This window comes from Micromys minutus (assembly GCF_963924665.1).
Source record: "Micromys minutus genome assembly, chromosome: 15".
NCBI lineage: Eukaryota > Metazoa > Chordata > Mammalia > Rodentia > Muridae > Micromys > Micromys minutus.
The window spans coordinates 34,835,414-34,863,029 of record NC_137984.1 but is presented as its reverse complement, the minus strand read 5'-3'; the positions used below and the strand labels follow the sequence as shown (position 1 = coordinate 34,863,029).

The 27,616-nt window shown below is 40.0% G+C and overlaps 1 protein-coding gene across 1 annotated transcript in view; it reads left to right on the top strand.

The window, feature by feature from the left end:
- LOC308430440 (ankyrin repeat domain-containing protein 26-like) overlaps positions 1–27,616 on the top strand; it is a gene marked incomplete at both ends in the record, with an annotated part of 52,399 nt that overhangs the window by 5,762 nt on the left and 19,021 nt on the right. Inside the window, 3 exons of the mRNA XM_080929596.1 lie at positions 8,381–8,564; positions 20,094–20,231; positions 21,238–21,407. Coding sequence (XP_080785722.1) covers positions 8,381–8,564; positions 20,094–20,231; positions 21,238–21,407 — 492 coding nt within the window. The remainder of the gene's footprint in view (positions 1–8,380; positions 8,565–20,093; positions 20,232–21,237; positions 21,408–27,616) is intronic.

The following is a 27,616-nucleotide window of genomic DNA, read 5'->3' as shown; positions in this document are numbered from 1 at the left end:
ATCCTGGATAAAGCCTGTCCTCCCTCTCACTCGCCTCTACCTGAGGTCAGCGTGGTATCCTGTACCTTGCCCCACAGGATACTTCCTACTCCCTCTGTGGAACCACCTCTGCTGCCCAAGGACCACCTGCAGAACTAGAGTCCCCCACAAACCTGTGAAGATCCACAGTGAAAAATGCAACCCTAAAGAAAGATTACTCATAGGTACAGAAGTCCCACCTTTACCTAGAGGATATGGGAACACTTCTGACCGTAGAAGATGTAGGGTTAGAGGCACGTACATAATAAAAGCTACAGAGTGTCCCCGAGACTGAGCATCAAGCATCATTCAGCTGGTCAACAACATGACACGTTTTGATAGTAACAAATAAAGATCCACCCACTACCCCAACAAAGGCAAGGCCAGGTACCCATACCAAGAAACATTGCCAATGGCCTGGCTCCAGACACGGAGCTCACATATCCCCAAACACAATATAAACAACCAAAACAAGATGTGTGTATACTCCAGAAATCAGAACCTTCATCGTACTACTCTCTGGCGATTTCAAAACAGCAGTTATGAGTATGGTCAATGAAAGTTCAATGTGTGTGTCCACAGCCTCCTTCTTTGTGTTTGTTACTGATGCATAGAAAAGCTTTGGTTTGTGCAAACTTATTCTGTATCCTGTCACATTGCTGATTTGGTTTATTGTTCCTAAACATTTCCTGGTAGGATCTTGGAATCCCTAGCCCATAGTATTATATCATTTGCAATGAAGAGTAGTTTGATGTCTTCTTTCTCTGTTCATATCCCTTTTTTTGGTTTTGTTTTGTTTTTTTTAATTGTACATTTTTTTTCTTGTTTTTAAATTTTTTATTAGATACTTTCTGTATTTACATTTGAAATGTTATCCCCTTTGTCCACCCAGCTCTCATCCCCTTTTCCCCCTCTACTTGTCTTCACGAAGGTGCAGTAGCTCCCAATCACCCTCTCCTCCTCAGTGCCTTGGCTTCCCCTACATTGGGAAAATGGTGCCCTCTCTGGACCATGCACTGGTGTTCTCTGCTGCATACGCAATTGGAACCTCTCAATGGTTGCTCAATGGTTGGTGTTCTAGTCATGGGAGCTGTAGAGGATTTGGTTGGTCGACAAAGTTGTTCTTTCCATGAGGCTGGAACCCCCTTCAGCTCCTTCATTCCCCCCCCCCCAACACTCTCATTGGGGTCCCTGTGCTCAGTCTGATAGTTAGCTGCAATGTTCATATCCCCTTAATTTTCCTCTTGTGCCTTATTGCGCCAGCTAGTGGGATAGTACACAACCCTGACCCATTCCTGACCGCACTTGGGTTGCTTTGAACTAACTGATCTCCATTTAGGATGATATTGAGTGTGTGCTTTTCATGTTAAGCATTTATTGGGTATGTACCCTCTAACACTACATCCTTTAGGACTTTTTACAATGAAGGCATGTTGGATTTTGTCAAAGGCTTTTGCTGTATCTATTGAGGTGATCATGGGATTTTGCAAATGTCAAATTATATGGTTTATTACATTTCTTCACTTGGATATGTAGGCAAACCATACAAGCATTTCAGAGATAAAGCTGACTAGTTAATGATGTATAATTTTTTGGGTATTCTGTATGCAAAAATTTTTATTGGATAATTTTGACTGTATGAGCATCATGGATATTGGCTGATTGGTTTTTTTCTTATTTCTTTGCATGGTTTTTGTATGAGAATGGTGCTAGCTTCATAGGAGTTGATGAGCGTTTCTTCTGTTTTTGCTTTTTGAATAGTGTGAGAAGGTCTTTGAATGACTGGTAGATTTCTGCTGTGAATCCATCTGGTCTTGAACACCTCTTAGCTGGAAGGCTTTTTAGTACTATTTCAACCTCATTTGTTATAGGCCTGTTTAGATTTTTGAATTCTTTTTAATTTAATTTTGACATTTGGCTTAACCTAGAAAATAATTTATTTCTTTTAGATTTTTCCAGCTTCTCAGAATGAAGGTTTATAAAATATCCTCATATAATGCTCTGAATTTCTCTGGTGTCTGTTGCAATGTTTCTTTGTTCATTTCTGAGTGCTAAGTTATGTTCTTTTTTTGTTCCCCAGTCAGTTGGCCAAGGGTCTGTCTGTCAGGTTTGTTTATCATCTTCTCCAAGAATCTGCTCTTAGATTTCTCGATTCTTTGTGTTGTTTTCTGTGTTTCTATTTCATTAATTTCTAATCTGTTCTTTTCTTATTTCTTGCCTTGGGCTGGGTTTGGATTTGGGTTGTTCTCGTTTTTCCATCTCATTTAGTTGCATTTATTTTTGTGCTTTATCCGACTTTTTAACATACCCACTCAGAGCTGTAAATTCCCAATGTAGGATTGCTTTGAATGTGTCCCAGGGGCTTTCATTTGCATTCAGTTCCAGAAACTTTTTCTATCTCTTTCTTGATTTCTTCTTTGACACATTCATTCTATTGTAAGGAGTGTTTTAATTTTCATGGGTTTGTGTATTTATTAGAGGTGGGACTTTTCTGTCAATTTAAAGATATCGCACTGTGGTGAGATAGGATAAAAGCAATGGGTTCAATCTTTTTGAATTTGTTACTATTCTTTTGGGTCTCAGTATGTGTTCAATTTTATAAAAAGCTTCTATGTGCTTCTGGGGAGAAAGTGAATTCTTTGGTGTTTAGATAGAATATTCTGTAGATGTCTGTTAAATCCTTTTAATGTGTGATGTCAATTAATCTTGACGTTTCTCTCTTTTTGCAGATAATGTGCATATTGGAGAAAATGGAAGTGTTATAATGACTTGATGTTAACCTGTGCCTTAATTGCAGCTGTGGATTTTTTTTTCCAATTTAGTGATATCTCTCTTCTTCTTCTACTTCTTCTTCTTCTTCTTCTTCTTCTTCTTCTTCTTCTTCTTCTTCTTCTTCTTCTTCTTCTTCTTCTTCTTCTTCTTTTGCTTTTTTATTTTTAATTTTTATACTCAAGATTTTATTCCCCTCCTGTCCACCTTATTACTGTTCCACATCCCATACCTCCTCCCCATTCCACATCTCCCCACTCTGCCTAATCCACCAGACCTCTAAACTCCCTGGGGCCCCAAGTCTCTTGAGGGTTAGGCGCATCCTCTCTGACTGAAGCCAGACCCGAGAGTCCTCTGCTGTATATGTGTTGGGGGCCTCACATCAGCTGGTGTATGTTGCCTGGTTGGTGATTCAGTGTCTGAGAAATCTCAGGGGTCCAGGTTAATTGAGACTGCAGGTCCTCTTACAGGGACACCCTGCAACTCAGCTTCCTCCAGCTTTTCCTTAATTTAACCACAGGGGTCAGCAGCCTCTGTCCATTGGTGGGATGCAAATATCTGCATCTGACTCTTTCAGCTTGTTGGGTCTTTCAGAGGGCAGTCATGATATGTCCCTTTTTGTAAGCACGCAATAGCCTCAGTAATGGTGTCAGGCCTTAGGGCCTCCCCTTGAGCAGGATCCCTTTTGGGGCATGTTCCCGGACCTCCTTTTCCTCAGGCTCTTCTCCGTTTCCATCCCTGCAGTTCTTTCAGATAGAAACAAAGTCAGAGTTTTGACTGTGGGATGGCAACCCCATCCCTCACTTGATGCCCTGTCTTTCTGTTGGAGGTGGGCTCTACAAGTTCCCTCTCCCTACTGTAGGGCATTTCATTTATGGTCCCCGATTTGAATCCTGCGTCTCTCACCTCCTAGGTGTCTGGCACGTTCTGGAGGGTCCTCCCAACTTTCTACCTCCTGAGGTCCCCTGTTTCTATTCTTTATACTGGCCCTCAGGGCTTCAGTCCTTTTTCTCTACCCAATACCAGATTATGTTCTTCCCACTCCCGTCCCTTTTCCCTCCCAGGTTGGCCATCCCTGAATTTGATGCATATGTGTCTAGGTCAGGAATATATTTGTGCTTATGTGTCCCCTTGATTAGGAAGAAGTGTCCATATTCTTTGTATCTTCTGATTAGTTTCAGTTGGATGTCTGTTTTGTTGGACATTAGGAAAGTGACACCCGGTTGCATCCTAGTCCCATTTGACTGGAGTGCTTTGGTCCAATCTTTAGCCTGAAGTCAGTACTTAACACTAAGATGATTCGTACAGGCAGCAGATGGGTGGGGCTTGTTTCCTGACCCATTCAGTCAGTGTATGCCTTTTGATTAGAGAATAGAGTCACTGATATTTCAAGTTATTTTTGAAGTATGTGTTAGCTGAGGTCATGCTGTTGATGTTTGGTGCTGTTGTTTGTATGCTTCATGGCATTTTTATTTTAGTCATTTTGGTTCTATATTATTGACCATGTCTGTCTCCTATGCTCATTCTTCCCTTTGGCTTGAAACATTTCTTTCTGTATTTTTATAAGCTGTCGTCTCAGAGTCTTATTGCTGTGAAGAGACACCATGACCATGACCCTGAGCCAAGAATATTCAAACTATTTCCTGCCCCCTCCCCCATTGGCTTGTTTAAACACATGAGTCTATGGGGGCCATAGCCAACCATAGCATAATGCAAAACAAATTTAGTCCAGCTTCAAAAGTTCTCAGATATCATATTCTCAACAAAAGTTCAGTCTCTTCTGAGATTCATGTAATCTCTTAACTATAATATCAAAACTAAGAAGCAGTTCATAATCTTCTAATATCACAGAATATACAATTTCATTCTGCATAATACTGAGGAAATATTGGACCAAAGAAAGACCAAAACCCAATTGCACAAACTCCAAATTCTGCATCTCCATATCTAATGTTCTATGGAGAATAGTCATCACAATCCATTCCGTGTCTATTTGACACAATCATATCTCCTTTTGTTCAAATGCAAACAATAAATAAGTCATAATAATGCCAAACCTAATAAAACTGTACCTTGTTCAACTAAAATGCATAAACAATAAACAGTAAATGGGTTCTATCTTGCCTCTGAGATCACCGCTTCTTTAATTCCATTTCATACACTAGAACACAGGATTTAGCTCCATTTTACCTTTAATAGTTGAAGCACATATTGTGTATTTTTCCTTTCAAACTTTACTAGACTTGATCAAAATGCTCTTCATAAGAGTGAACCACAGGACAGAGTTTATGCTGGGCTTTTTTGAGACTTCTTTTGTCAATGCAATTAATCTAAATCCCTTCACTCTAGCTTCAGGCAGACTCTTCCCACAGGGGCAAAAAGCAGCCCCATTTGTCACCAAAATATCACAAAATGATCTCTAGTAAACTTATTAAAATTCTTCTTTTCTGAAAACTCAGGTTCCCAGAATCCAAGTCACCCTCAGTGCCAATGTCTTCCATATTCCTCCTAGAATGGTCCATTAAGTCATGCTAAAGTGTCCCACTGCTTTCCAGTGTCCTCAAACCCACATCCTTCCAAACAAAGCGTGATGGAGTCTATTGCAGTAACACCCCACCCCTGGTACCAACTTAATGTCTTAGAGTTTTATTTCTGTAAGAGACACCATGACCAAGGAAACTCTTATAAAGGCAAACCTTTAACTGGGGCAGGGTCATACTTTCGGCAGCTCATTATCATCATAGCAGGAAGCATGGCAGCAAGCAGGCAGACATGATGCTGGAAGAGCCTAGAATTCTATATCTTGAACTACAGGCAGCAGAAGTGGACATCTTCCCCAGGCAACCGAGAGGAGGGTCTGGATCACACTGGCCAGACTTGCACATATATGTGAGACTCCAAAGCCTGACAGTGACACAATTCCTCTAACAAGGCTATACCTCCTTCACTGAGCCCACACCTCCTAATAGTGCCACATCCTATAAGCCAAGCATACACAAACCACTATAGATGTTTATTTTATAGAAAGTTTTTCTTTTTTCTGCAATCATAGTTTTGTTAAATATATTAGTCTAGGTTCGCTGTAATTTTAAGGACTTGATATGCATTGCTATTTTGGCTTCCAAAGTTTTCACTGAGAAGTTAGTTGTTATTCTGATGGAATATGTTCTTGCACATGTTATTTGAAAATTTTTCTCTTGTAGCTTTTTAATACACCTTCTTTGTTACTTAGTGTTTTAACCATGGCATGTGGTGGGTATTTTCCTTATGCTCTTGTCTATTTGGTGTTCCATGTGCTTCTGGTATTTGATTGGTTATGTCTTTTTCTTAGTTTGGGGACAGTTTCTTCTATGATCCTGTTGAAGGTCTGGTCTATGCCATTGACTTGGGGCTCTTTTTCCTCATCTAAGTTGATAATCTGAAGTTTGTTTTTCATGATGCCCACATTTTCTGTGTGTGCTTTTCCTGTTTTTAAATGTTTTCATGTTCATCGATAATTTGGTCTAGATGTCATACTTTATCTTCCAGACCTGATATTCTATTTTTTTTTTCTTTTTTTTTTGCTTGATTCATTCTACTTGCAATGCTTTCCTTTGGGTCTTCTAGTTGGGCTGTTGGATTTTTCAATTCCATCTCCATTTCAAATTGAGTCTTCATCTGTGCCTCTATTTCTTAATTTAATTTTGTTTTCAACTGCTGAGTTGCCTTCATCACTTCTGTCAGTCTTATGTTTGTGTTTTCTTGGGCACCACTCAGGTATTTATTCTCCTTAAGTTCTTTCTACCTGATTTCATTGAGCTGTTTCTTTGTGCTTTCTTCAAACTGTTTGAATTCTTCAAACTGTTTATGTTTATTCTTTTAATTTCTGGGTCTTGAAGTTCATCTAGTTAATTCTCATTGGTAATCATTTCCATAGAAATAGTAGATTTTTGGAGAGAAGCTAACACCTTGATTTTTCATATTGTTGGTATTTCTGGGATGAGATTTGGGCATGTAGAATTCCTGTGTTAGTTTTAGGTTTGAGTGAGCATTGACACGGAGAATGAATATGTTGGGGCAGGTTGGATCTAGAGATTTGAAGTGGCAGTCAGGTGGGTAGAGAGGACTGGGCTGATACACAGAATGTACATCTTGTTCCAAGCTGAAGCGTGGGTGTAGATATGTCTGAGTGGGAAGATTGGTTATGACCTGAAAGAGTTTTGGTGAGACTAGGTCTTAGGTCAGATCATGAGACTATGGACACTATTAAAGCCTGCAGGTCACCATTATCAGGCATGGGCCATCAGATTTTTCTTGTGCACTGGCTGTGAGACCTGAACTATATCCAGCAGGATGTGAAAAGCAATTATGGGAGGTAATACTCACCAGGCTATATCCTGGAGTAGGATGTGGAAAGTTTAGATATGGAGTGGGGTGGTATAGGCATCAGCAAAGAGACCTGCGGGTTGATTTCAGTAGTCTTGTTTGTTTGCTTGTTTGCTCTGTCTTGTTGGTTTGCATATTAAGTAGTTAAATGGGTGTTGTCACTTACTATATGCTTGTATTCATTTGCATCACTTACTTTTTTGTTGCTGTGACATAATAGACCATTCCATAATGGATTTACACTGAGCATAACAGAAAGTAGCTAGTTTCTATTTTAGACATCCTTTGTGGGTCAACAACAGTGATGTCTACTGGAAATGGTTGACATCTCAGTTGCTCTAAGGACAGGACCTTTACCCTCGGGCTACTTTGTTCTCCTTTGCTTTATGACAGAGTCAGGGCCCAGCCTGACTCGGGACAGGGATTTATGAGAACAGAATGAGGCAAACATGATTCTGCATTAAGTGGGAAGCACACATTCATCTCCAGAGCCAGCTTCTCGGTGAGCCTTAACAGCCCTTGACAGTTTATCAGTATAATGGACATGTAAAAAGGCATTTGCTTCTATTTAAGCAAAACCCAGTGGCCTGCATTGGACAGGAAATTTGCCAGAGAATCCAGTGATAACCGGCTGGGTCCACAGTGCCTGTCCTCTGAATGACCTACATAAAGTTGTTTGATCAAGTCATACATTCTGACGAGAGGCAGAAAGCAGTTCTTCCTTTCAGTGTGCTATAAGAAACACACCCCATGATTTAGGTTTCACTCAGGATTCTTTGCATTGTGTAAGGTTGCAAGTGTGTGGATCCAGGTGACAGAGGTGTCTGCCTTTACTGGTATCTAACTTGACATTCTCCCTGACTAATCTTGTGGTGACCAACTGCTTGAAAACCAGTACCCAGTGTCTCTGTGCGTGTGTGTTTGTGTGTGTGTGTGTGTGTGTGTGTGTGCATATATGTGTGTGTGCCAGTGTGTGTGTGTGTGTGTGTTTGTGTGTGTGTTTGTGTGTTTGTGTGTGTGTGTGCATATGTGTGTGTATGTGTATGTGTGTGGTGTGTCTGAAGATGGAGGAGAGACATCAGAAGGGGCAACAGGGAGTAAGCATCCTTCAGAGGAAGGTCGGGAATACTCGAGAACCTTTAGCATAATAAAGCAATATGTGGTGAGCCTGACAGAAGAAGCATTTTCTAACAAAATACATTCCTAACATAGGCATCTTAAACTGTAGGTTTACTTTAAAACAAGAAGAGGAGAAGAGAAAAAATGCGGACTGGGTTTCTAACAAAATGAAGGAGCAGCTAAGAGAAAAAGAAGAACAATATAACAAAGAGGTTAAAGTGAGACAAAAACTCGAAATTCATGTTAGGGAACTGGATGTGGAACTGAAGACTGTGAGAAGTAATCTTAATAAAGTAAGTAGATTGTTTACATATTTTACTGTTGTGAGTGCATGTCAGTCTGTATTCATGAGAGGCAGAATCAAGTAGGATCAAATACATTTAAAATTACACCTTGCTTTTACTTCACCAATAGTGTTTATCCCTTTGACTCTATATTGAATATAAATATATGAGCATATGATCCTTATATGTGGGGATATGAAGTGAGATATATGCTTTGGCATACCAATCCTACAATCATCAAAAGTGTGCACTCACACAAGTGTGGCACACCTAACTCATCACCTGGGCAATGTGATCATATTCTTATGGCTACTGTGAGTGGAATGGAGACTTTCTTGGATCTATCTTTAGGCTTACCATAAAGGTTTAGGTCATGAGAACTCAGCTGTGTCCAGAGCCAGTGGATTCCAAGTTCACTCTTTCATGTCCACAGAAATAAGAAAATGTGGACAAGAAGATAAGGAAATTCTAAATTCATTAAGGAAAGTTGAGAATGAATTTACAAGGAAAGCACAGGCTCCAGAGGAGAAATACACGCATGTTACCATGACCATTTGTATCGCCCTTATCTTTCATGGGTTTTATGGAGAGAATTCAATGGACCCTGGGGTAGGCTCTACGGGGATAAGCCAGTTTTTGCATACATCATGGACCCAGCTAAAGAGAACTCTCTATCCCCTATGTATGCTGTCTTGGCTCTACCAAATTTATCAGTTTAGGGCATGGGTTATGTGTGCTACATCTGGTGATTCACGAGGGGTCCTCTCCTTACAACCACAGGCCAGCTAGTTCTAGTCTCATTGCAAGAGCACTATGTGTTCTTATGTGGTATGTGAAATAAAAATAGAACTATGAGTGCTGACGGTCATCTAAGAAATTGGCGTCCATTGGGACCCACAACCTGCCTGCAGATAACTAAGCACCCAGGAGCGCTCTCACTCTTAAGCCCACACGTGAGACCACACTTTCTCTCCTCCACTGTCCAAAGAGAGACCTGCTAGTAACTCACAGGGGACAAGAATAACAGTGCTGCCTGGGACTGAACCCTTCAGGTCTCCATCTGCACCAAGAACTAGGGCCATCCCACTGACATCGGGACCCACAACTAGCACACAGAGAGCTGAACATCTAGGAGCATTCTCACTCCTAAGCCCACAGGTCCACAGACCCACAGGAGAGACAAGCTCCAGTCAGAGACAAGACCAACTAGAATCAAAGATAACAAGATAGTAAGAGGCAAGCACAAGAACCTAAGCAGCAGTAACCAAGACAACCTGGCAACATCAAAACCCAGTTCTTCCACCTTAGCAAGTAGTGGATATCCCAACACAGCAGAAAAACAAGATTTGGACTTAAAATCACACCTCATGATGATGATGGAGGGTTTTGAGATGCACACAAATGACTCCCTTAAAGAAATACAGGAGAACACAGGAAAACAAATAACTGGAAGCCTTTAAAGACACAAAATCACTTAAAGAGTTACAGGAAAACACAACCAAACAAGTAAAGGAATTGAACAAAACCATCCAGGATCTAAAAATGGAAATAGAAATAATAAAGAAATCACAAAAAGACACAGACCTGGAGATGGAATTACCTAGGAAAGAGATCAGAAGTTGTAGATGCAAGCATCACCAACAAAAGACAAGACATGGAAGAGAGAATCTCAGATGCAGATGATACCATAAAGAACATTGACAAAATAGTCAGAGAAATTGCAAAAAGTAACAAACTTTTAACACAGAACACCTAGGAAAGCCAGGACACAATGAGAAGACCAAAACTAAGGAAACGAAGTATAGAAGAGAATGAAGATTCCCAACTTAAAGAAAGAGAACTTCAGACCAGTTTCCCTCATGAACATCAATGCAAAAACACTCAATAAAATTCTTGCAAACTAAATCCAAGAACACACCAAAATGATCATTCACCATGATCAAATAGGCTTTATTCCAGGGATGCAGGGATGGTTCAATATACAGAAATCCATCAACATTATCTACTATATAAACAAACCCAAAAAAAGAAAAACACATGATCATCTCATTAAATGCCGAGAAAGCATTTGACAAAATTCAACACGTCTTCATGCTAAAAGTCTTGGAAATATCAGGAATTCAAGGCCCATACCTAAACATAGTACAAGTAACATACAGCAAATCAGTAACCAACATCAAACTAAATGGAGAGAACCTTGAAGCAATCCCATTAAACTCAGGGACTAGACAAGGTTTTGCACTTTCCCCCTACCTATTCAACATAGTACTGAAAGTCTTAGCCAGAGCAATTAGACAACAAAAAGAAGTCAAAGGGATACAAATTGGAAAGGAAGAAGTCAAAATATCACTATTTGCAGATGGTATGATAGTATACTTAAGTGACCCCCAAAACTCCACCAGAGAACTTCTAGAGCTGATAAACAACTTCAGCAAAGTATCTGGATATAAATTTTTTTTTTTTTTTTTTTTTTTTTTTTTTTTTTTTTTTTTTTTTGGTGCGCCAGACTATGTGAGGTACCACTGACTTTGGGTGTCTCAAAGCCTGGGCAGAATCTGGCAATGTGGCTGCCCCTTATGAATACATTTTTTTTTCTTTTTTTTAAACAACTTTATTTTACAAAACAAAGATAAATGTACAGATTTTAAACATTTCTTGCTTAAAATTATACATTTTTTGTCAGTACTGTTTTTTCAGATATTAAAATAATTTTTACATAAAACTATGTGAATATATTTTTTAGTCAGTACTTGATTTTTTCAAGGGCTTGACAGTATGCATTGAAAACCTAATAGTTACCATGAGCGTAAAGTACATGCAAAACAAAACGCAACATGAAAATAGTCAAAGTCTTCTTGTTTTGTATATATATTGTTTTCTTTATTTCTTGGACTTCATACAGTTTGTGAGTTGTTTCTGGGGGAGTGCAAGCCTGGGGTTAGCATCCCAATATCAGTTACTGCATATTATGTCTGTTCTTTTGTGACTGGGTTATCTCACTCAGGATGATATTCTCTAGATGCAGCCATTTTCTTAAGAATTTGGTTAAGTCATTGTTTCTGGTGGCTGAGTAGTATTCCATTGTGTAAATGTACCACAATTTTTGTATCCATTCATCTTCTGAAGGACATCTGGGTTCTTTCCAGCTTCTGGCTATTATAAATGGAGCCGCTATGAACATTGTGGTGCATATATCTTTGTTGTGTATTAAAGTGTCTCTGGGGTATATATGCCCAGAAGTGGAATATCTGGGTCTTCAGGTAGTACAATATCCAATTTTCTGAGGTATCACCAGACTGATTTCCAGAGTGGTTGTATTAGTTTGCAACCCCACCAACAGTGGAGAAGTGTTCCTCATTCTCCGACGCCTCTCCAGCATCTGCTGTCATCTGATTTTTGGATCTTGGCCAATCTGACTGTTGTGAGGTGGAATCTCAGGGTTGTTTTAATTTGCATTTCCCTGATGGCTAAGGATGTCGAGCACTTCCTCAGATGTTTTGCGGCCATTCGGTGTTCCTCAACTGAGAACGTTTTGTTTAGCTCTGTACCCCATTTTTTAATAGGGTTATTTGATTCTCTGGTGTCTAGCTTTTTGAGTTCCTTGTATACCTTGGATATTAGGCCTCTATCTGATGTGGTGTTGGTTAAGATCTTTGCCCATTCTGTTGGTTGCCGTTTTGTTTTCTTGACGATATCCTTAGCCTTATAGAAACTTTGCAATCTCATTAAGTCCCATTTGTTAATCTTTGACCTTAGAGCTTGAGCCATTGGTGTTTTGTTCAGAAAATTTTCTCCTGTGCCTATGTGTTCTAAGGTTTTCCCTACTTTCTCATCTAATAGTTTCAGTGTATCTGGTTTAATGTGGAGATCTTTGATCCACTTACACTTGAGCTTTGTACAAGGAGATAAGAAAGGGTCTATTTTCATTCTTCTGCATGCTGAGTGCCAGTTGGACCAGCACCATTTGTTGAATAGGCTGTCCTTTTTCCATTGAATGTTTACTGCTCCTTTGTCAAAAATCAGGTGACCATATACATGAGGGCTCATTTCTGGATCTTCTATTCTATTCCATTGATCCACATGCCTATTTCTGTACCCGTACCATGCAGTTTTCAACACAATTGCCTTGTAATATAGCTTGAGGTCAGGGATAGTTATTCCCGAAGATGCTTTTTTGTTGTTGAGGATGGATTTAGCTATTCTAGGTCTTTTGTTATTCCATATGAAATTGCACATTGATCTTTCCCATTCCATGAAGAACTGGGTTGGAATTTTGATGGGGATTGCATTGAATCTGTAGATTGCTTTTGGTAGGATGGCCATTTTTAAGATGTTGATCTTTCCAATCCATGAGCATGGGAGATCTTTCCATTTTCTGAGATCCTCCTCAATTTCTTTCTTTAGAGGTTTGAAGTTCTTGTCGTACAGGTCCTTCACTTGCTTAGTTAGAGTCACACCAAGGTATTTCATAGTTTTTGTGACGATGGTGAAGGGTACATTTTCCCTAATTTCTTTCTCCACATGTTTGTCCTTTGAGTATAGGAAGGCTACTGATTTGTTCGAGTTAATTTTGTATCCAGCCACTTTGCTGAACTTGTTTATCAGCTGTAGAAGTTCTCTGGTGGAATTTTTGGGGTCACTCAAGTACACTATCATGTCATCGGCAAAGAGTGATGTTTTTATCTCTTCCTTTCCGATTTGTATCCCCTTGATCTCCTTTTGCTGTCTAATTGCTCCAGCCAGGACTTCCAGTACTATGTTGAATAGGTAGGGGGAGAGCGGGCAGCCTTGTCGAATCCCTGATTTTAGTGGGATTGCTTCAAGTTTCTCGCCATTAAGTTTGATGTTGGCTGTTGGTTTGCTGTATATTGCTTTTATTATGTTTAGGTATGGACCTTGGATTCCTGTTCTTTCCAGGACTTTAACTTGAAGAAGTGTTGGATTTTGTCAAATGCTTTCTCAGCATCTAGTGAGATGACCATGTGATTTTGATCTTTGAGTTTGTTTATATGGTGGATTACATTGATGGATTTCCTTATATTAAACCATCCCTGCATCCCTGGGATGAAGCCTACTTGGTCATGATGAATGATCGTTTAAATGTGTTCTTGGATTCAGTTTGCAAGGATTTTGTTGAGTATTTTTGCATCAGTGTTCATAAGTGAGATTGGTCTGAAGTTCTCTTTCCTTGTAGGGTCTTTGTGTGGTTTAGGTACGAGGGTTATTGTAGCCTCAAAAAATGAGTTAGGTAGTATTCCATCTGATTCTATCTTTTGGAATAGTTTGGAGAGTATTGGTGTTATATCCCCAATAAATGTCTGATAAAATTCTGCACTGAACCCGTCTGGACCTGGGCTTTTTTTGGTTGGGAGACTTTTGATGACTTCTTCTATTTCTTTAGGTGTTATAGGGTTATTTAGATGGTTTACTTGGTCCTGGTTTAACTTTGGGATCTTGTATCTGTCTAGGAATTCATCCATTTCCTCCAGATTTTCCAATTTTGTGGAGTATAAGTTTTTGTAGTAGGATTTGATGATTTCTTGAATTTCCTCAGTTTCAGTTGTTATGTCCCCACTTTCCTTTCTGATGTTGTTAATTTGTATACTCTCTCTTTTCCCTCTAGTTAGGCTTGCTAGAGGGTTATCAATCTTGTTGATTTTCTCAAAGAACCAACTCTTGGTTTTGTTGATTTTTTCAATCGTTCTTTTTGATTCTATTTGGTCTATTTCTGCCCTAATTTTGATTATTTCTTGCCATCTACTCTTTTTGGGTATATCTGCTTCCTTCTGTTCTAGGGCTTTTAGCTGTGCTGTCAGGTTGCTGATGTAAGCTCTCTCCAGTTTCTTTTTGGAAGCACTTAGGGCTATGAGTTTTCCTCTCAGTACTGCTTTCATTGCATCCCATAGGTTTGGGTATGTTGTGTTTTCGTTTTCGTTGATTTCTAGAAAATTTTTAATTCCTTTTTTTGTATTTCTTTGACCCTACTATCATTTAACAGAGCGTTGTTTAGTTTCCATGTGTATGTGGGCTTTTTGTTGTCTTTGTTGTTGTTAAAGACCAGCCATAGACCATGGTGATCTGAGAGGATGCATGGGAGTATTTCAATCTTCTTATATCAATGGAGGCTCGTTCTGTGTCCAATTATGTGGTCAATTTTCGAGAAGGTGCCATGGGGTGGTGAGAAGAAGGTGTATTCTTTTACTTTAGGATAATATGTTCTGTATATATCTATTAATTCTAGTTGGTTCAAAGTCTCTGCTAGTTTTGCAGTGTCCTTGTTCAGTTTCTGTTTCCCTGATCTGTCCATTGGTGAGAGTGGGGTATTAAAGTCTCCCACTATTATTGTGTGGGGTGAAATGTATTTTTTGAGCTTTAGTAGGGTTTATTTTATGAATGTGGGTGCTTTTTTATGTTAAGGATTGAGAGTTTCTCCTTTCAGATTTCCCCGGTAATGAGTAAAAAGTGTCCTTCCTTGTCTTTTTTGATAACTTTTGGTTGGAAATTTACTTTATTCGATATTAGAATAGCCACTCTAGCTTGCTTCTTGGAGCTGTTTGCTTGGAAGTTTTTTTCCCACCCTTTAACTCTGAGATAGTGTCTGTCTTTGTCTCTGAGATGAGTTTCCTGTATGCAGCAAAAGGCTGGATTTTGTTTATATATCCAGTCTGATAGCCTATGTCTCTTTATTGGGGAGTTGAGTCCATTTATGTTAACAGATATCAAGGAATAGTTGTTTCTGTTTCCTGCCATTATTGCTTTTGTGGATTGAGTTGTGTCTGTGTCTTTTTCTTCTTTTAGTTTTCTTGTTTAGGAGTTTTCTTGTTTTTACTAGGCTGTATTTTTCCTCGTTGTATTGGGTTTTCCACCTATAATTCGTTGTAGTGCTGGGTTTGTGGTCAGATATTGTGTAAATTTTGATTTGTCTTGAAATATCTTCATCTCTCCATCGATGGTAATTGATAGTTTTGCTGGGTATAGCAGCTTGTGCTGGCACTTGTGTTCTCTTAGGGTGTGCATGATGTCTGTCCAGGCTCTTCTAGCTTTCATAGTCTCTGTTGAGAAATCGGGTGTGAGTCTGATTGGTCTGCCTTTATATGTTACCTGACCTTTTCCCCTTACTGCTTTTAGTATTCTTTCTTTACTTTGGGCACTTGATATTTTTACTATTATGTGTCGGGAGGTATTTCTTTTCTGATCCAACCTATTTGGAGTTCTGAAGGCTTCTTTTATGCTCGTGGTCATCTCATTCTTGAGGGTAGGGAAGTTTTCTTCTATGATTTTGTTGAAGATATTTACTGTGCCTCTTAGTTGATACTCTTCTCCCTCTTCTATTCCTATTATCCTTAGGTTCGGTCTTCTCATTGTGTCCTGGATTTCCTGGACATTTTGGGTTAAGAGCTTTTTGTTTTTTGCATCTCCTCTGGCTGTTTTGTCTATGTTTACAATGTTGTCTTCTGCCCCCGAGATTCTCTCTTCCATCTGTTGTAATCTATTGGAAATGCTTGCTTCTTTGATTCCTGATTTCTTTTTTAGGTGTTCTACCTCTAGGGTTATCTCTTTTTGTGTTTTCTTTATTGTGTCAATTTCCATTTTAAATTCCCTCTTCCATTCCTTCATCTCTTTGATTCTGTTGTCCTCTAGTTCTTTGAGTTCTTTGAGTGTTTTTCTTGTTTCCTCTTTAAAAGCTTCTGAATCTTTTTGCTTTTCCTCCCGTTCTTGTTTAAGTATCTCTATCAGCATCTTGAGGTATGATTTCAGGTCTGTGTCTTCCTTTTCTGGAGTGTTTGGAATTCCAATGTTTTCTGTTATGGGAGAGATGGGTTCTGGTGTTGCCAGGTTGTCTTGGTTTCCTTGGGATATACTCTTTTGCTTTTCTCTTGCCATTTTGTTGTCAGTGATATGTTCTTGCCTTTCCCTTGTATCTGGTCTGTGTCCCTGGTTCTCCACTGGTCCAGGTGGCAGATGGGTCGAGCCCTGTTCTATGCCTCAGAGTCGCCAGGTGGAAACAGAAGTTCCAAAGTTCTATTCCTGGTCGCTGGATCAGACAGGGTGGGGCAGGGCAAGGCAGAGGTTGCACTTTCCGTGTGCACTCCGAAGAGATCTCTCTGCTTCCTGGCTGCCCAGGTCTCCCACCCACCAGTTGCTCAGCCTCTAGGAGCTGCCATTCCGGGTGGCAGATGGGCCCGGCTCCGCTCTTTGTCCTGAAGTTGCCTCAGGGTGGAAACAGAAGTTCCTAAGTTCTATTCCTGGTCGCTGGTTCAGACAGGGCGGGACAGGGCAAGGCAGGGGGTGCACTTTTCGTGTGCACTCCGCAGAGATCTCTCTGCTCCCTGGCAGCCCAGCTCTCCCACCCACCAGTTGCTCAGCCTCTAGGAGCTGCCATTCCGGGTGGCAGATGGGCCCGGCTCCGCTCTGTGTCCTGAAGTCGCCTCCGGGTGGAAACAGAAGTTCCTAAGTTCTGTTCCAGGTCACTGGATCGGGCAGGACAGGGCAGGTAAAGGCAGGGGGTGCACTTTCCCTGTGCACTCTGCAGAGATCCCTCCAATCTCCAGCAGCCTAGGTCTCCCACTCACCAGTTGTTCAGCCTTTATGAGCTGCCTTTCCGGGTGGCAGATGGGCCAGGCTCCGCTCTGCACCCTGAAGTCGCCACTGGTGGAAACAGAAGTTCGAAATTTCTGTTTCTGGTCACTGGATTGGGCAGGGCAGGGCAAGGGAGGGGGTGCACTTTCCGTGTGCACTCCACAGAGATCTCTCTGCTCCCTGGCAGCCCAGGTCTCCCACCCACCAGTTGCTCAGCCTCTACGAGCCGCCATTCCGGGTGGCAGATGGGCCAGGCTCCGCTCTGTGTTCTGAAGTCGCCACCGGTGGAAACAGAAGTTCGAAATTTCTGTTCCTGGTCGCTGGATCGGGCAGGCAAGGGCAGGGCAAGGGAGGAGGTGCACTTTCCATGTGCACTCCGCAGAGATCTCTCTGCTCCCTGGCAGCCCAGGTCTTTCACCCACCAGTTGATTAACCTCTATGAGCCGCCGTTCCGGGTGGTAGATGGGCCAGGCTCCGCTCTGTGTCCTGAAGTCGCTCTGGATATAAAATTAACTCAAACAAATTAGTAGCCTTCCTCTACTCAAAGGATAAACAGACTGATAAAGAAATTACAGAATTGACAACCTTCACAATAGTCACAGATAATATAAAATACCTTGGTGTGATCCTAACCAAGCAAATGAAGGATCATTATGACAAGAACTTCAAGTCTCTGAAGAAAGAAATTGAAGATATCTCAGAATATGTAAAGATCTCCCATGCACATGGATTGACAGGATTGATATAGTAAAAATGGCCATCTTGCCTAAAGCAATCTACATATTCAATAATATCCTCATCAAAATTTCAACTCAATTCTTCACAGAGATAGAAAGAACAATTCTAATTTCATTTGAAATAACAAAAAGCTCTGGATAGCAAAAACAAATTCTCAACAAGAAAAGAACCTCTGGGGGAATCACCATCATTGACCTCAAGATGTACTACAGATCAATCATGATATAAAAAAAACCTGCATGGTACTGCTACAGAGACAGGTATTAGATCGGTGAAATAGAATTGAAGACCCAGAAATGAACACACGCACCTATGGTCACTTGATCTTTGACAAAGGAGATAAAAAATAATCAATGGAAAAATGACAGCCTCTTCAACAAATGGTGCTGGTTCAAGTGGCAGTCAGCATGCAGAAGAATGCAAATCAAGCCTTTCTTATCTCCTTGTACAAAACTCAACTCCAAGTGTATCAAAGATCTCCACATAAAACCAGGTACACTGAAACTAATAGAACAAAAAGTGGGAAAGAGTTTAGAACACATAGGCACAGGGGGAAACTTCCTGAACAGAACACCAGTGGCTTATGCTCTAAGATCAAGAATCAACAAATGGGACCTCATAAAATTGCAAAGCTTCTGTAAGGCAACAGATATTGTCAATAGGACAAAACAGCAAACAGCAGATTGGGAAAAGATCTTTACCAATCCTACATCTGGTAGAGGGCTAGTATCCAATATATACAAAGAACGTAAGAAGTTAGACTCCAGAAAACAAAATAATTCTATCAATAATGGGATAAAGAGGTAAACAAATAATTACTGAAGAATACCGAATGGCTGAGAAGCACCTAAAGAAATGCTCAACATCATTGGGAAGAGAGACCGTTGGTCCAGTGAAGGTGCATTTTGCCAATGGAGTGGAATGCCAGGGCGATGAAGTAAAAGAGGTTGGTTGGGAAAGAGAGCATCTTTATGAAAGCAAGAGGAAGGGAGAATAGGAGTTGGGGAGGGGAAGAGGTTAACATTTGAAATGTAAATATAAAGAATATCCAATAAAATGATATAAAAAAGAAATTGGCAAGCTCATTTCCTGGATTAAACTAAAGGTTGAGCTTCTAGATAAACAACAAAAGTCAAAGCAATAGAGTAAGGAAAAAACCAAACCAACCAAACAAACAATAGCAAAAAAAAAAACAAACAAAAACCAAACAAAAAAAAAAAAAAAAAAAAAAAAAAAACAAATGGAACCACTTGTGTTGGGAGGGACCCTGAGGATGAGAATCTGCTATATAGACTCCTGGTTGGATATTCTTAGGACCTCTACATCCTCTCCTTTCCCCCATTGTTCCTACCTAGAGACCCTCTTCTGTGCCTTATCACTGGTTTTCCTCACAGTGTCTTCTTAGAACATCTTTGGGAGCACAGTTTTGACTACTTCTATCCCTTTATATCTCCTTCAGGCAGTGAAGGGAAATAGCAATTCTAGCTGAAGAGGGCAGAGTCTGGGTGGTGTTGGTTTGTGTGTGGGGGGTGTTGGTCTAAGACAAAAGGAACCATTATGAGTCAGGAGGGCTCCTGACTCAGGGGTTTGCAATAAAATTCTAGATGAAAGTATACCTTGAGATCCACCTGTAGGAGCAGAGGGATGGAAGGACTGAAGGGGAGAACATTTGTGACCATTACCCCACTGCACAGAGTAATCCCGGCATCCCTAGAAAAGTCTCACATAACAATGTTTCAGAAGGTAGGTAGGTAAATAATGCTCATCTAGGACATAGTTGACCCCCCAAGGCCCTCCACCGGGCCCATTTAGAGATCAACTTGCACTTTTTTTATTATCATCCTCGAGTATCTTGCCTGAGGCTGGCATTCTTGAGCTCCTGAAATGACCTTGAACTCCTAGTCTTCCTGCCTTCACCTCCTGAGTTCTTGTCTCACAGGCATGTATCACAGTTCCTGGTCTTACAGTTTGATCTGGGACCTCATGCAAGCACTGCAAACAGAGCTATGTTCCTAGCACCTTGGTTCTGCTGTTGAAAGGGGTAGCTGTCATTCATGCACTTAAACGTTGAGTAATTCCTGTGGGCAAGTTCTCGTGGGTTTTATAGGTTCTTTGAACACCCTTTCAAGGTTTGTTTGTTAATATGGCTTTAGACTTCTCCCCCCACCCCATCCTACCATGAGGTTTAAGAATAAAAAATGTCTCTAAATGTGTGTCTAGGTTTTAGAGGAAAGAAACTGCATGGAGAGGCAACTTTTGCAAGAACAGAATGCCAGAATCTTACAGGATGAGATTCTGGCAAATCACCTTCACAAACAAAAGGAGCTAAAAATCACACAAGAAAGACTTAGTTCTCAGGTATTTTCTTGAGTTGCCTTCAAGTCTCCCCCATTCCGTCCCTCCTTCCCTCCCTCCCTCCCTCTCCCACCTCTCCTCTCTTTCTGTGTATTTGTATGTGTACATGGTTTTTTAAGAACAACAGGCTCATGAAAACTACAGAACAGTTTTTAATATTCTTTGTAGATATCCCTCTTATTTTCCCCCCTTTAAATTGTTTCATTTGTTTACATTCCAAATGTTGCCCCAGTTTCCTGGTCCCCCTTCCAAGAGTTATTCATACCATCCCCCCCCCTTGCCTCTGAGAGGGTGCTCCCACCTCACCTCTGAGAGGGTGCTCCCACCTCACCTCTGAGAGGGTGCTCCCACCTTACCTCTGAGAGGGTGATCCCCACCTCACCCCCACCTGCCCAAAGGGAATCACCAGTGGCAGAGAATAGAGATATTAGGAATCAGTGATTTTTAAATTTAGAGTTTCAGTGTGTGAAAATGAGGAGTTCTGAAGATTGGTGTTGTTGTTGTTGTTGGTGGTGGTTGTGGTGGTGGCAGCAGTGGTTGGCAGTGGTGGTGGTAGTGGGGGTGGTGGTGATGGTGGTGGCAGTGGTGGTGGTGGCTGCGGCGGCAATAGTGATGGAACAATTGTGACTGTGCTGCACACCTGAAGTTCAAGCTGAAGCAGTTAGATCATGAGCTCATATGCGACCCAAGAAGCTATCTCAGAAACAGTATGTTCGGTGAAGCGTGGGTTGCAGCTTAATTATGAATATTTCACTAGTATTCAAAGCTCTGGGTTCCATCCCTAAGACTGAAAAAATATACTGGGCTCAGTGAAAGAGAAATATATATGAAGGATTATAGATTGTGAGTCCACTTTAGTCTGGGCTCTTTAAAGGACAAGAAGGGAGGGAGTGACTAGCTACAACAAAAGAGGAGTTAGTACATTGGCTTCTGTGATACGGGCTGGGTGGCAACCAGCACACTGGAGACTGAGAACCTGCTCCGTTCATGAATTTGGATGCCTCTGCAGTCCCAGTGTGGCACTGAAATCCTGGAGCTTCCTGAGGATCTACTGGTCTTCCATCAGCTGAAGAAGCTGGGTTCTGAGAAGGCGGGGGATTGGAGGAGCGCTTTAGCCCAGCATTTGAGGAGTGGAGGCAGGATGATCTCTGTGAATTTGAGACTAGCTTGGTCCACCGGGTGAGCTCCAGGACAGCTAAGAGTACGTAGTGAAACCCTGTTTTTAAAACTACTTTATTTTATTTTGGGGTTTCGAGACTGAGCTTCTTTGTGTAGCTCTGGGTGTCCTGGAACTCAGCACTCCATTCTATGTGGCTATCCTTAACACACAAAACTTGATGTGAGAATAGCACCCCCCCCCTTTTTTAGCAGGTTGAATAAAATAATTTTCATTCAAGTCTATTTTTCTACAGTGTAGTGATGACATTCACAGTGATCTCATCCAAATATCATGCAAATCCCACTTTAAACAGAATAGAATAATAACTTTGACACTGGCCTCCTTTGAAGGAATGGTTTGAGTTATTTCCCATAAGAATGCATCTTTCTGTTGTCACAAAAGCCTTGCTAGTAACCACGTGTCATCTGCTTTGGGACATGATTTTGCTCTCTTGATCTGCTAATGGATACATTTGGTTATTTGTTTCAACATTTGATAAAGGTGAAGAACACAGGCAACACAGATCATATTTTAGATGTCATTTTCTTCTTTTCCAGAAGAGTAAAAGTTTGTTACAATTCTGTATTTCACAACAAGTAGCTTTTGAGAGCAACTATAGGCTTTAATGTAGACAGAGAACTGTTTTACTACAAAGTCTCACCCAGAACAGACTTTATCTCTGTACCATAATTTCAATAGTGCTGTGGCTGGAGCCCAGGTCTTCATGGCCCTAACCTCAGAAGTGGATATATTTATCCCATATTTTTCCAGGATCACTCTATAGAAAGGCCATTATAGTTTTCTCAAAAAATATTTTAAATATTTGAAAGATGAGGCATTTCCTTATCTTAGACATTTTATAACACAGAAATAGCAGGAATAAGTATAGTACTTATATCCAAAGTAAACCAATAAGAAATTAGCTAGACTCTGTCAACTAGAGAAACAGTTTTATATAGCTATACTATTTCATGCATAACAGATCTACCAAGTAGTCTTGACATTTAACATATAGAATCCAGTTTCTTAATGTACACACAGAGTTCACAACCACTTCCACCACCCCTGGCAATTTTAGAACATTTTCATTTGAAAAGAAACTATAAACTCTTATCTGAGAAACCTCTAGAGACTGGTCCCTCCTTCTTCTCCTGTTCTAGAAACCCACCAATCTGTTCCTTGTCTCTTTAATCGCTTTGTTCTAGGACTAGAGTTCCATGAAATTGGTCCATCTTGTGTGGCTTATTTCTCTTAACATAATGTGATGTATTATCAAATGGGAGTACTTTTCCACTTCTTTTTATTCTGCATATGTGGCACTTCTCCATTCAGTGACTGACAGATGTCAAGGTTCTGCCTGCTGGCTGTTGTAGTTACTTCTCTTTTGCCATAAAGAGGCACTATTACCAAGGCAACTTGTAGAAGAAAGACTTTACTAGGGCTTACAGTTTCAGAGGGTGAGTCCATGGGGAACATAGAAACAGACATGACACTAAAATAGCAGTTGATAGTTTATATTTCTAGCCAAAAGCAGAAGTCAGAGAGGGAGAGAAAGAAACAGAGACAGAGGGACTAAGACTGGGAATAATATTTTTCCTAATCCTTTCCAAATACTTCTACCAACCAGGGAGCAGACATTTAAATATATAAACCATTTTCACTCAAACCACTACACTGACTGTTACTGAAAATACTTCCACAAACTCTCATTGGTGAAGTATTGGTATAATATGTATATCTCCCCATTTTTCGTTTTTTGCTCTTGCTGACTTATTCTGTTTGTTTGTTTGTTTGTTTGTTTGTTTGTTTGCTGGCTTGCTTGCTTGAGAGTACAGGGTCTAATGTTGTAGCCATGATAGTTATGGAACTCAATATATAGACTGAGTAAGCCTGGAACTAATGGTGAGTCTCCTGCCTCATCCTCCCAAATTCTTGGATTCTAGGCATAAGCCACTGTACTGAGCTATATGTCTCATGTTGTTAAATAAAATGTAAATATGTGTGCTTGACTATTGTTAGGATAGGCTAGGATAACTCTTCATGTCTAAGTCAGTATACTACAGAGAGGCTTGCACAGCCGTGTTTATTGTGGCATTGTTCACAGTAGTCAACTTAAGGACTAAACTTATATGTTCATCAGTGGATAAAGGAAAAATGGTATGAGTACACAGTGGAACTTTATTGTGCCATAAAGAATATATATGTATTGTGGTGTATTTGAATTCTTGAGAGAGGCAGAAAAACTATTTGAAAAGATGGAGGGATTGGCCTAGCCTAAACAATAAAGAGGAAGACAGAAAAGTACAGTGATGTCTGGGGTTAAATATGGTCAAAGCACATGACATGTAGAGATGAAAATGTATTTTTGAAATTCACTACCACACACAGTGTAGCTAACAAAAGAAAGAAAGAAAGAAAGAATAAGAATAAGATGTCGTTTTCATACCTTAGTAATATTTACTTAAGACACTGACATAATAAGGTTCTCATTCTAAGTATGCTAAAAAATATATAAAATTATTAACACTGAATAATTGTTTTGCATTTTTTCATTATGCATAAAGAATGAGATTTGCTGTCATTCTTCATTTTGCCATTGGAACTGGGATTTATAGATGCGCAGTAATTTACCAACTAAAGTGCTCTGGAGACAGCAGTTCTCATGTGCCAACATGATCTCCAGTAATCGTCAGAGTACACGCTAAAGCATCCCATCATGAGCAGTGACTGGGAATGAACTGATTCAGGAGTAACCTTGATTTCACATTAGAGTTCAGCATTTTCAGCCCACTGGCTCTTGCCCACCTGTGATGACCATGTTTCTTGCATATGCATGTGACTGAATCCAAGAGGAAACATTTGCTTTGTGCTACATCACCACTGATCAGCAAGGAGTTCAGAGAAAAAATGGGTTGTAAATAATCATAAGCGGACAAGAGTACCATTGGTCAGTGACATTATGGCTTCATGGAGTATTAAGAAATTAACGGTGAACTTGCCGTTTGTTGTATGCTCAGAGGAAAGAATGGTTCAGTCCACTTCACAGAGATCACTTCTTCCACGGGCACGACACTCATCCAGATCAAGTTCTAATAAAACAAAAAGCATACTAATAATGCTAATGGTGGAGTGAATCTATTGAGTTCTTTACATATGCACTATAATTTAACTTTGCAATCACCCAATAAAACATACAGTATTGACTCCAGGTTACAGAGAAGAAGGAGACATAACAAGGATAACTTAGTTGAGACAGCACAGCCAGTAACTTTTGAGTCTGGGCTTCAGACTCAGCATCTAGACTTTAAATGCCTTCATCATTAAAATAGCAGAAGTCATTTAAATGTGCATGTGCATTTCAGATCACACCTGAGATTATCTTTGGAATATAACATTTTAAATTTTCACCAAAGGAGATGTCATGTTTCCTTCCATCATATCAAGTGTTGTTGTTTTTAGTGTTACAGTGGCTTGAATGGAAAATGTCTTATGTGTTTAGTACTTGATCTGTTGTGGTGATCTATGGAACCTTGAAGAAGCAAGGCCCAGATGAAGGAAGCAGGTTCCAGGAAGGAGGTCTTGAGGCACATAGGCTGGCCCAGATTCCTTACATGACTCTGCTTCCTAATTTATAGAAACACAGCAAGCTATGAGGCAGATTTTTGCTACCATGTACTGAATTCCAGCTGCTATGCCTTCCCCACCACAAAATTGAAATAAAATACACTTCTCTTCTCCTGATTTTTATATCTTTGCAGGTTTTATATCACAGCAAAGAGGAAAGAAACTAACTGAAAACTGGTACCAAAATTTGGGGCTATTGCTATAAGAAACCCAATTATGTTGTTCCCGGGCCTTTGGATCTAGTTTGAATGAACAATATGGGAGAATTTGTAGTTCGGGGCTAACAAATTCTTAGAATGTTGTAAGTGGAGTCTTTTAGCAGTAGATGAAGGCAATAATACAGAGATATACAACCAGTCAATATGCAGTACGTAAGAGATTGTGGCATGCTCAGCTAAAATGGGACATCTTGTTCACACCCACTTTCTAAAGATTCAGAATTCATTACAAGAAAGAGACAGAAAGATTGTAAGAGCTAAAATAATTGGCACCCAGAGCAAAGCAGTATTTACTAGACACGACAGTGTTGTTGCAAGCATAGACTCACAGAGTCGGTGACTGCAAGCTCAAAGTCTACACAATTTCTAGCCCAAGTCCCAGTATGAAAAGATGAAATATTAGCATTTCCCTAGGCTACATAGTCTACCAAGATGTAAGCCAAGTACCTCAGTCCCCTTCCCCATAGCCAGTCCCAGCAACAAGTGCCTTATGCATCATGATGGAATGTATTCCTCAAACCATGAGTAAGCCAAAATGAATCTTCTTCATTATTTCTGTAGAGTTATCTTTTACAGTGGCAGAAAAAGTAACTAATATGCCTAGATTTGGTAGATCTACCTACTATCCTACTCTATTACCCAGCTATGAGATCCCTTATAACTTGTGGTTTCTCCAGGCCATGGTTTCTTCAGCTCCATTTTTTCTTCCACCTCCACTTCTTTTGTCTTCCCATCTGCCCATTCTTCTCTCTCTCTCTCTCTCTCTCTCTCTCTCTCTCTCTCTCTCTCTCCTCCCCCAACTCTCCAGCTCCACCTTTCCTTCCCCTGCCCAATCACTGCCTCTTGCCTTTGTTTTACAAGTTAAAATGAGGAGAAAGTTCCAATAAAGTCACCCAAGTAGTGATTCACTCCTCATCATAGGCAGTCCCTCAAGGAGATGTGTAATTAGCATCAAATACAAACAGCATCAGGGCAACCCATATTTCCCCCTTTGTGTCCAGTTAAAAGGCTCTTTTCCCTCAGAAATAAATTGGGTCTCACTATTGCCATTCTCTAATTTATAAAGTATAAGATACACTTAATACCCAATCCCTCAATTTTGTCTCTTAAATAAAACACTCTGGTATCTATCCTATCTTAAAAGACTTATAATTATACACCTGACTTATGTACTGGCTTTATGTTGTATGTCATCTGAAAACCATCCTCTAAAATCTATATTATCTTTCTCAATGCTAAACAGCTTGAGTTTCAACTATTTTTCAACTCCATCAGAAATCTAAGAATGACTAATATTACCTGAAAATATGAGAAGCACAAAACATAGCTCCCACAACTTAGACAATTTATAGAGACCACTGATCACCTGGACAGTCCCTCATATCTCAAAACATTGAAGCATCAGTCTTTAGCCTTCTGGCCCAGGATCATTTGACAGGCCGTTGTAATGTAGAATTTTGAACGGCTGATTACCCTCTCTTGGCAGAGATTATCAGTCAACTATTCTGCAGAGATTATCAGTCAACTATTCCTTTTTCTGGACAGTATTTTGTCTATAGATGAATTGAGACAATTTCTTGTCTACTGGCTGTCTTGCCATAATTGAAGCAACTGCATTGATACTCTGTTTCTTCTTAGAATCCAAGAAGGGGTGCTGTCAGGAGCAGGAAGGTCTCTAGTCAAATGATCTTTAATAAAGAAGTGTCTATAAATGTTATATTCTGTGGAATTTTGACACCTTTGAAGATTACCTATTTACACAAAGTGTTTTTGAACTGTTAAGCCTTGACTACTCTTGGCCATTTCTAACTGAATTATCTCAAAAACACCCTTCCAATTACTTAAAACCATCATGAGTTTATTATTTGGCCCTTAATTTGTATTGCTTAATCATCTAAAAATGGTTTTATAATTGAAGTTATAGGACTGGGTCTAAGCCTTGTGTTTTTCAATGTCTTGTATAGGCACAATGTCTATATGAGAGTAACAATATTAATCCAAATTTTATATCAACAAAAAATTCATACCAATGAAAACCTTAAATTTGTATCAAATAAATTCTGCACCAATGTAAAAGACTATAACTTCAACGTTGAATCAATTACAAAGATTTATACCAATGTAAGATATAGCTATGTAATATTTTGTGTAAGAGTAAATTTGTTAACCTATCTCTATTTGTCTATTTCTCTAAATTCTATGATATACTATATCTCCACTTTTTCTTCCATCCCCTTCCATTTTACCTAAAAAGGAAGGATAGAGAAGAGGAAAGGAAAGGTAGAAATCCCTGAGTTTAAACTCTCTAGTTATGGTATTCCTTAAATGACAACATATCTATAATTCATAAAATAACCAGAACCATCCACCCCAATGAAAGGAACTGG